The sequence below is a fragment of the Urtica dioica genome, chromosome 1 (assembly GCF_054948205.1).
Source record: "Urtica dioica subsp. dioica isolate 48M chromosome 1, U.dioica_male_clone48M_v1_H2, whole genome shotgun sequence".
NCBI classification, from domain to species: Eukaryota; Viridiplantae; Streptophyta; class Magnoliopsida; order Rosales; family Urticaceae; genus Urtica; species Urtica dioica.
In genome coordinates this window covers 16,650,882-16,660,760 of record NC_142756.1, presented here as the reverse complement: position 1 = coordinate 16,660,760, position 9,879 = coordinate 16,650,882, and the positions used below count along the sequence as shown (strand labels likewise).

The 9,879-nt window shown below is 35.7% G+C and overlaps 2 protein-coding genes across 4 annotated transcripts; one reads left to right on the top strand and one right to left on the bottom strand.

Moving 5' to 3' along the window:
* The first annotated feature begins 540 nt into the window (after nucleotides 1-540).
* Nucleotides 541-2,504, top strand: LOC149407548 (ribosomal protein L30 family protein). 3 transcript variants are annotated; one of them, XM_089614362.1, is made up of 3 exons: nucleotides 541-658; nucleotides 1,916-2,117; nucleotides 2,222-2,504. In XM_089614362.1, the coding sequence occupies exons 2-3, from the start codon at nucleotides 1,926-1,928 to the stop codon at nucleotides 2,363-2,365; spliced, it is 336 nt and encodes a 111-aa protein (XP_089470488.1). In that variant the 5' UTR covers nucleotides 541-658; nucleotides 1,916-1,925; the 3' UTR covers nucleotides 2,366-2,504. The 3 variants fall into 3 exon arrangements, with proteins under 3 accessions (XP_089470488.1, XP_089470495.1, XP_089470491.1); XM_089614369.1 differs by having other exon boundaries at nucleotides 548-658; nucleotides 1,924-2,117; XM_089614365.1 differs by having other exon boundaries at nucleotides 552-658; nucleotides 1,898-2,117.
* Nucleotides 2,505-2,547: 43 nt separating this feature from the next.
* On the bottom strand, nucleotides 2,548-5,332 carry LOC149407547 (Major facilitator superfamily protein). Its single transcript, XM_089614355.1, has 5 exons — nucleotides 4,956-5,332; nucleotides 4,720-4,840; nucleotides 4,428-4,645; nucleotides 3,793-4,340; nucleotides 2,548-3,672 (listed from the first exon to the last, which is right to left on the bottom strand). Exons 1-5 carry the CDS (start codon nucleotides 4,956-4,958, stop codon nucleotides 2,781-2,783), a joined length of 1,782 nt encoding a protein of 593 aa, XP_089470481.1. The 5' UTR covers nucleotides 4,959-5,332; the 3' UTR covers nucleotides 2,548-2,780.
* Nucleotides 5,333-9,879: the final 4,547 nt, after the last annotated feature.

The window sequence follows — 9,879 nt, the reverse complement described above, 5'->3', positions numbered from 1 at the left end:
TTACGTGTATATATATATATATTTACATTAGTAGCGCATTTATAAAATATTATATATATAAGTTTCTATTAAAAAAAAAGTTATATACACGATGTATTTTCTTTACATATGTTTAAAAATTGAAAAATATATGTTTATATTAAATATAGTTGTCGATTTTTTTTTATGGAAAACAATAAATCGATTGTCTTTTTTTACATTTTTTTCGTTCGATTTGCTACCGTCTTATTGATATTTTCGTAAATCAGGAACCTCCAAACCTTAGTCTATATCTACTAACTCCGAATATAATTAAGAGAAATTGTCTCATTTGCCACCAATTTCATAAAATTTTCCCACTTTTCATCAAAAGACTAATTTGTCCTAAAATACCATCAACTATGTCAACAATGTTGACATCTCGGTGACATTTTGGGCCAAATTAATCTTTTGGTGGAAAATGAGAAAATGTTATAAAATTAGTGGTAAATGGAGCAATTTCTCTATTATTAAATATAATATATATATATATATATATATATATATATATATATAAATTCATAAATATAAAAACCTGTAAGACCTGTACAATTAGAAAACCCGCTAGCCGTCGCTCCCAATTGCTCGCCGTCTCGCCTTCTTCCACCGTATCGCGCCGTCTCATCGTCACGGCCACCAGGTGATGTTCAAACTCTTACTTTCAGTTTTTATTTTGTTTTTTTTTTTATTTGTATTGATTGAATTCCCCATTTCATTTCGAAAATATATAATCGATATGTTTTTTACTCGGGAGTAATTTTTGTTGTTCTTAGTTTATGTAATTTGAAATCGTCTAAAATTCAAATTCCGTTTCTGGCAAAGTCTAATCAAGATATACCAGGTACAGCATTCCAAGGTCCCTGATTTTAGGGCTTAGATGATGGTTTTTGTTCGTGTATTTGGATTTTGGGGGATTTTTTCCTGGGTTTTGACTTAGAAGTTTAGGGTTGCGTTTTTCTTAGTTGAAACTGCATAGAAGTAAATGAAAAGGAAAAAGTCTTTATAACAAGTCCAAATCTGCAAAGTGGTGTTCAAGCAAAGTCATTTTCCAGACCTAAACTGTACGTTTCTGAGGTGGTTTCCGGGCGTTTTACTGTTTCAACGCCTCAGTACGTACGTTTTTAACGTTTTTTAAAACCTTGTGTATGTGTTTCTATTGCATGTTTTCAAGAGCTATTGCCGAGTCGTATAAAGAAGAAACAGAATTCAATCAAGCTCATTTTTTCTTCTTTTCAGCTTGGATTGTTAGAAATATCAAGAGACGACCAACAAAACCTCTTTTTTTCCTCAGTCTATGGATTTCATCAACTGTCATTTTATGCACTCCTTGGTTCCCAAATTTATTATTGAGACTTGAATAGTCGGAGGGACTCTTGTCGCTTAGTGTTTAGTGTATGTATATATATAGCTAGCCCTAGCTCTAGTGATTTTATATTCAATTTCCAGAAATAATCCCCGATGGTCATCAAGAACCGTTCTGCTTTTTTTTTTATGGTAAGTAAAGTCTCGTTGACGGTTGATTTTACTTACTTTCCTTCCGTAACAACTTCATTTCAAGCTCTCTGGCTCTGAAAGTTATGTGCTTCATCGCATCATATTTCTTGAATAAAGAGCTATATATACATATGGCTTTTGTTTTGTGCTTTTTTGTGTTTGGGTGTTTCCTGTGGAATGGACTCGTGTTTGTGGGCGTTCGGTCTAGTTCTTATGGGGAATTCCCGGGCTCTCTCATCATTGTAAATTCCAGTTACTCTAAATAAAAGTACATGGTTTCTTTAATTATTTTTTTAATTTTTTTTAATTTTTTTTTAATTTTTTTTAATTTTTTTTAATTTTTTTTAATTTTTTTTAATTTTTTTTTTTTCCAATGCTTAGACAGACGTTTTGGCGTGTTTAGATTTGCAGAGATGAGTGGCTTCAACGCGTTCAAATCGGCAGTCCCGATCGCTTGGAGCCGAAACATATACATAACGCTGGTGAGAGGAATGCCCGGAACGAGGAAGACCCACAGGCGTACCATAGAAGCGTTGCGTCTCACAAAAACCAACCGAACCGTTATGCGACACAATACTCCTACGCTCCGCGGAATGCTCCTTCAGGTTCCGATTTAATTGAATCGAATTGAATTGAACTTCTCATCTTGTCGTATGGCTATTCAGCGTGTTTTATCTTCTTCTTTTTTTCCTTCTTCTGGAATTTTCAGGTGAAGAGATTAGTTGTTATCGAGACAGAAGAGATGTTCAAGGCCCGGAACGAAAACAAAGCAAATCATGAAGCTCTGCGGCCACCGTTGGTCATTACTCACGGCCCTTCTTCAGTGGGTAATCCTTCAGAGGTCAGCTCTTAGAGTCCCTCCAAGAATCAGAAAACCTTGAATAGTGTATTTTTTTTTATTCCAGGCACATTCAGTACTGCTTTGCAGTTCGGCGACAATAAAGTTTTTGTATCCGAACCAAGTGCCATGATATATATTTTACCTTTTATAAGTTGGTTAAGGTGTTTGTTTGAGTAGCTTAAAAGAAAAGCAGCTTTGTGAAAATATATTGAATTTATACTCTCATCATGGCATTAATGCACTGATACAAAATCACGTGGGAACATATGAACATATACTATTTTTTTTTTCTTTTCTTTTTGTCTTTCCCTCTTGTACCCAGGCCAAGACAAATACCACGTCTCCATAGCCATTAAGGCCATACAAGAAGATACAAACACTACCAATCCCTTAGAAAAATAAGAACAAAAAAATAAAGCTTGCTTTTTTAGGGTCCACCCATTGTCTCGATGGTTATCTTTTCTTCCGTCTTGTGTCCGGCGTCGTTCGAGCTCTTGAGCTCCTTTTCGATGTCGCCTTCGGGGCAAAGGAAGTTTTGGTTCTTGTACTGATGTTTGGAAGCGAAAACGAGAAAGATGACGAAGTTCAAGACCCCGAGCACGGAGAGGACCCAATAGAAATTCTCCAACATTCCTTTGTTTAAGTTGCTCCGGAGCCAAGCTTTGTGGGTGACCTTGTCGACGAGGGAGACCAACAAACTGCTGACGAAAAAGCCCATTGAGAGCGTGCTGAGGAATAACCCGGTGCTCATAGACTTCATTCGCTCCGGTGCCTCTCTGATGAAGAACTCGAGCTGGCCGACGTACGCGAAGGCCTCTCCAGCGCCCACCAAGAAGAACTGTGGGACGAGCCAGAACGCGCTTATCACGGTTCCATCGTGGACCGCCGATTCCCGCCTCATCTTCTCGACCATCGCGGCGGCGGCCATGGCTACGACGGCGAGCACAAGGCCGATCCCGATCCTCTGGAGGCTCGTCATCCCCTGGGGGTTTCCGGTGAGCCTCCCGGCGAGCGGGACAAAGATCTTCTCGTTCAGGGACGTGAAGAGGAGGATCGAGATGAAGAGGAAAGCGGACATCGACCCGGCGGGGACGTTGAACGAGCCGATGTCCCGGTTCATGAACGTGGCTTGCTCGATCGTGAACGTCCCGATCTGAGAGTAGACCGTCCAGAAGAGGATGCAGGTCGACCAGATGGGGATGAGCTTCAACACCATCTTCACTTCTTCGACTTGGGTCACCGTCGATACGATCCAGTGGTTGTTCTTCTCTCCGTCCGTGGTCGCGTAGTTGTCGACCACCGCGGCTTTGTCGAGACACCTGCGGATTCACCACATAAAACCATTGTCAAATGAATAGAGAGAGAGAGAGAGAGAGAGAGAGAGAGAGAGAGAGAGAGAGAGAGAGAGAGAGAGAGACTGTCGAGTAATTGAGGCTTACTTGAACTTCTCGGTGTGTGGGACGGTGGCTTCGTGGTACTTGTTCAAGAGGCTAGGGTGAGAAGGATAAGTGACGGTTCTCTTCTTCCAAGCGAGGAATATAACTCTCCAAATGACTGTAAGAGGACTTCCTCTCGCCTTCTTGTAGCGGTACACCGATGTGCCTCCGAGCATGATGAGAACGGCGAGGACCATCGTCCCGGCCGATATCCCGTAGCCCCAGCCTCTCCCCACGTTGTCCTGCACGTAAACCAGCACGATCACCGCGAAGAGCGACCCGAGGCTGATGCAGAAGTAGAACCGGTTGAAGAAGAACACCATGGCTTTCTCTTCCTTGGGGTCGCTCACGTCGAACTGGTCCGACCCGAAGCCCGAAACGTTGGACTTAATCCCTCCGCCGCCGAGCGCTATCGTGTACAGCGCCGCGTAGAGAAGGATCAGCTGATTCCCGTTGGCCTCGATGCACTCGTGGTGCAGATTCCTGAAGTTGCTACACGCCGGGGGTCTCATGCTCGGGATGATCGTGGCAAGTGTCAGCAAAATAACGCCCTGTTCTCAACCGACCACGGAACGTATCATCAGTTTCTTTTTTCAGTTTTGTTTTTCTAAAGAGGAAGAAAGCGAAGCGAGACTTACCACGGCTGCTATGATCGCAGAGATAGCGACTGTTCGGTATCGACCGAGCTTCGCGTCTGCCAAGAATCCTCCCAAAAGGCCGAGGAGGTTGAGAGTCCCCATGAAGTTGGTGACAATGTTCGCAGATTTCGCCGACGAGATGTGCAAATCTCCGACCAAGTACGTCACCAGGTTCATCGATATGCCCATCACACATACCCGCTCGGAGAGTTCTACGCCTGAACCCGTTATATCAGCATTAGCATTTTACTTTATCATAATAATAATAATAAAAAGAAGATAAAACAATCACCTAACGCGAGGCCGGCTCCGAGCCACCGACCGGTCTTTGACTTGTCGGCAGGGTTACCCTTGTAGTCAAACACCTGCGAATCCAAGCCGCCATCTTTATCGCCATGTGATGAGACCAAAACCTGTCAATGTTTGACAACAAAGAAGCCAAGTGAGGAAAACTACACATTCAGACATAAACAAATAAACAGTAGGCTTTGTCTATACAAAGAAAAAAAAAGGGGGTTAGCTTCTTACCATGTTTTCTGTTGGATTGGGTAGTATGAGAGTGAAGAGAAGCTAGTGCTTTTATGTACGGATATCCAGATATGGAAGTAGTTAAGTCTCTTTGTGTGGTTTGTGATGAGAATGTGGAAATGCAGACGAGGTTGGAGAATGGAAGGAGTGTCTGTTTTATAAGAGGAAGAGATTGGTGAATGAGTTTTGGCTGTGTTTTTTTAGCCTCCACAAGAGTTTCTAGTGGTGAAGAATGACCGGCTTTTATTTATATGATTTTTGAGCTCTTACACTTTCTTGTGTGGTTTCTGTGACTTTGTAAATCGTATCCCTCAGCAATCCAAAACAACAGACTCTGTGAGAGCAACACAATAGCTTACTCATTTTGGCTTCTCTCTCTCTTCTATTATTAAGCCAACTATTTCTTGACATTTGGACTGTTTTGAATTGTGTCATGTGAGATTGATGGGAAAACCCCTCCAATTGTAGTTGTCCGACTAAATTAGCAACCCCCAGAAAAATCAAATAGTTAAATAATTATGGACCGAGTAGAATTGATGTTTACGCCGCGTTCGTTTAATCATCCAAAAACACACTATTAAAATATGAAAAAAAAAGTTACGGACTTTATGGTTTCTCTGGTACGTATTCTGAACTGAATTTGATATGCTTTTGGTTTCAAGGCAACCATGTGGTAAACAATTTACTATACAGTTTATTATGTGTCTGTTTATATGGTACTCTTTGTCATTCATATACAATTATTATATGGTGATAAGGAATAATAATAAGCATATGTCATAGCAGTGCCAAAAATTATACGGAAGATATTATTGGTATTGTCTTGCCACGGGTGTCATATAATTGAGGCCTGAACATGGGAATCCAAACTTTACACTCTGGCTTGGCATGTAATCAAACCCTTTTCTAGATTTTTTGTTATTTTATTTTTATTTTTTTAAAAGCTAAAATTCATTTCTAGATTTGAACAGATTAATATTTGATAATGGACTAGTACAGAGTACCTCATAATTAATGCTTCTAATCACCTGCCTAATCTAGCTATTACGTGTCTAATTAGTAATTCCTTATTCGCTGCTCTAAGCCAAATTGCACTATGAAATATAATCGGTCGCACATCAACCGGACAAAGGGAAGTAACTTTCTAGTTTTCTTTAATCATTTTAGTGCAGTGTACGTGGAAGATTCTGGATTTTTTTTGGTCGGGTGGGGTGTTTTTAAATTCATTATAGAATAAGGAGCTAGTATTTTTAATTAAATGCATATCAGAGGATTAATAAGAAATAGAGCATGATTCTAGTCTATCTGGATTATGGACTGAAAATTTACTATTTTGTCGCCTTTAAAAAGGTTGATTTTTCGTTTTCATATTTTTTTTTTACTAGTTCTATCTCCATGCCCGTGCATGGCATATTATATATATATATATATATATATATATATATATATATATATATATATATATTTATAATCAACTTTTTTTTTATTTTTTATTTTTATCTTTTAATTAGTTATATATTTAATAAAACTAAATTGACTTTAAGGGGAAAAAAACAAAGAACGAGAGCTCTCTAGATATATAGTCATATGAAAATTCAAATTTTCCATATAATCAATTTTTGGTAAATTATAAGTAAATGGTTACGAGATGTCATTAACAAAACAAAAAAAAATATTAATAATTGTAAATAATCGTTAATAATTGTAAACAACTATCATACTCCAATGACATAAATTGAATGTTAAAAACATCCAAAATAATGTCACATCACCATAATGGTTACTTACTTGAAATTATAAAAATGCTGGCTATTTAGCGAATCTCTAAATTTTGATAGCTTAGTTACTCAATTAATTGTAAATTTATTGATTACAATTATATTCTTTTAAAAATAAACATGACCAAAGGATACAAAAATATAGGTAGAAAAGTAAAAAGAAAGTGGGATAAGAAATTTTCTTATAAACTATGGAATACTTTACATAAATACATAAAACATACCAAAAATCACGACTTCATAATAAAATAGAATGTCTGGATGTATATAAAAATATTAATTTATAAATTTTGGTATATTTTTGTTAATGGAGGTTTATTTATAAATTAGGGGTCTGTATTCTAAAGGAAATACATATTATTGAACTCTTTGATATATCTCATGTCAATTAGTGAGCAGTTTCTATTTATCAAGTTTAATTTATAATTTATGCAGTTACACTATTATAATTTTGCATCTATTTTTACATGTCTTGAATTAAAGTTATTATATGATAATATCATTACATTCTTGTGAAGAGAAAAAAAAAAGTGAGATGCCCACGAGAATTATAGAATAACAGCGAATAAGTGAGATGTGTATATAACACAAAATAAAAGATTAAATAGTATGATTAAAATAATAGTATCTTAAAAATAAATTTGACAGACTCGAGATGGAAGCTGTTGGTAAAATCAAATTCCGGTAAATAATAATTTTCAAGAATACAAACATCTATGAATACCTAATCTCCTTTTTTCTTTTTAGAGATATTAAGTTATTTAGTTGGTGGAGGCTATTTTTTCCATTAACTTAAAATTTCTTTAATTTACAAAAGTTTACGACTTAATGAAGTAAACTAAAAAAATCATAAACCTAATTAAGTGATAAGAATTCTTTACTTAATTAATCTATATTCGTAACAATAAAAAGATATAATTTAAAATTATAGTTGCAAATTTAAAACCTTATATCTGAATTTGATAGCTTCAATTTCCCTATTTAAGATTATAGCTAACTAGTAGGCATGTAACATAGAGCAGAATCTTAACAGAAAAGTATTAGCCCATAGTTTTTGGTTTTTAACAGAATCACTTTTTTAGTTTTTGGTTTTTAACATAATCACTTTTTTCCATTCCTTATGATTGACATTCTTTACTCGGTAACAATATGTTTCTACTCCTAAATGATTGTTGGTCAAATGAGATCCCACAAAATTAATTTGCTGCCTATAAAGTGAGAGCAATCATTGATGATATATGGTCGGTTAAATCAATGCTTATCTTCTCTTCTAACATTCATCTTCGTATGCAAAGAGATAAAGATCGACCAAAATCTTACACATGTAAGAGAGGATCTCATAAAAATAAAAAATAACGAGAAAAAAGAGGGAGAAGATCTATTGTGCCACGCAGCACGTACAACTCACCATTCTATATTATTTTATTGATTTATTTCTACATGCTCATTTTTCGAATTTTTATTATGTAATTTTGTTCAAAATAGACACAATTTTTTTTTTTTTAATATATCTCGTGTTTTATGAGATTATAAAATATAACTATTACATAAACTTAAACTGTAATTTTTTTAATATATTATCTTCTCTCCGTCTATTATAATACATTTATTTAAGTCATAGAAATGTGGACACTAGCGATAATTTAACTTGTATCTAAATTTCTTGAAAACAATGTTTAATCGAAAGATTTCTCTTTTGAGAGAAACGAAAACGCACCGAAATGAGTTAAAAATAACATGATGAAAATGATAGAAATACAAATAAGTCTTAATAATAAAAACAAAAAATGATGTAAACAAAGGATTAGAATGAAATTCTAGCCACATACGCACAATCATCAAGTTGTGTTTTAGACACAATTTATTTAGCCCCAATTAATGGTTAGTAATATTCCCAGGCTAGAAAATTAGGCCCCGGGAGAGGCAGTGGTCCAAAAAAATTGAGTGTTCGTATTGATTTGTAATTCTCTCTCTCATAAATATATATATATATATATATATATATATATATATATATATATATATATATATATATTGGAATTTTTCAAAATAGAGATGAGAAAAAACCAAAAGGGTTTCGAGAAACAGCCAATATTTGAGGGGTGGCAATAAAGTGAAGAGACGTGATAGAATGAATTCATCTTTATCATGTTGGCATTGGTCTTATTGGCGCTGCTTTGCTCTTCATGTCAATTTCAACTGCACAATCAAAATCGTTAATATTTATATATGGCTAAGTGTATATGTTTTGATATTATCAGCAGCGTGTACTGCTTTTAGCTTTTATTAGGCCGATTCTATTAGGTCCACGTGATCAATACCCTGATTTGCAAGGCAATGCAATATTTACTATATTAAGACGTGTCTATAATATGTTAGTTATATACATTTGTGTTAATTAATGAGCTAGTTCGATAAAAAAAAAACATATATTTTTAAAATTAAAATATACATAATTTTCCGAAATAAAATAAAATAATGCAATTAATTCTTAATTTGATCTTGTGGTAATTCTACAACACCTTTAAAGTTCCCCTAAAATGAGTTGTGCATATTTTTTCAATATTCGATTAAGAAAATGAGCAAATATTTATTCAATTTATAAATGTTGTAAAACATGAATTTGATAAGAGAAGCCAATGTGCATTATGAACATCGTGGTTAATATATGCTACGATATTTGTTTTGAACTATGGTATGAGGCATTCTGGACCGCGGTGTGTATTCATTTTTCTACATCAAATCTGAACATGAAGACTCCTATTGATGTGCTGGAGAAAACTAAGGCAGATTTCCAGTTTCTTCATAATTTTGGTTGTGCCTACATGCAAATACAAGGCCAAATAATCGACACAAACTGAATCTTCATTGTCAAGTGTACGCTCATTGAATACAGTCTGAATCATGAGGGATACAAGTCTCGACTCAACACTAGTTAGTGATCAATGGTTAACCTATGATTACTAGAGCCAAGGCCGACATACACAAGCCTTGCGTCTTCATCGCAGTTGAGAAGCCCACGTTTGTTACATAAGCACTGATTAACTCAAGTTGGACCTTTTTTCATGTGAACATAGATTGATGCTCCCAAAAGAACTATACATGGTCGCTCTTTCATCAACCTCCTAATTGACGCCTGATGGGGG

What these genes read in the sequence shown, in the direction of transcription:
- LOC149407547 (XM_089614355.1), bottom strand. An exon ending in CTGCGATCATAGCAGCCGTG is followed by an intron (nt 4,341 to 4,427) that starts GTAAGTCTCGCT and finishes GGTTGAGAACAG; the next exon opens with GGCGTTATTTTGCTGACACT. An exon ending in CCACACACCGAGAAGTTCAA is followed by an intron (nt 3,673 to 3,792) that starts GTAAGCCTCAAT and finishes GTGAATCCGCAG; the next exon opens with GTGTCTCGACAAAGCCGCGG.
- LOC149407548 (XM_089614362.1), top strand. Translation starts at nt 1,926, where the DNA reads ATGAGTGGCTTCAACGCGTTCAAATCGGCAGTCCCGATCGCTTGGAGC. An exon ending in TCCGCGGAATGCTCCTTCAG is followed by an intron (nt 2,118 to 2,221) that starts GTTCCGATTTAA and finishes TGGAATTTTCAG; the next exon opens with GTGAAGAGATTAGTTGTTAT.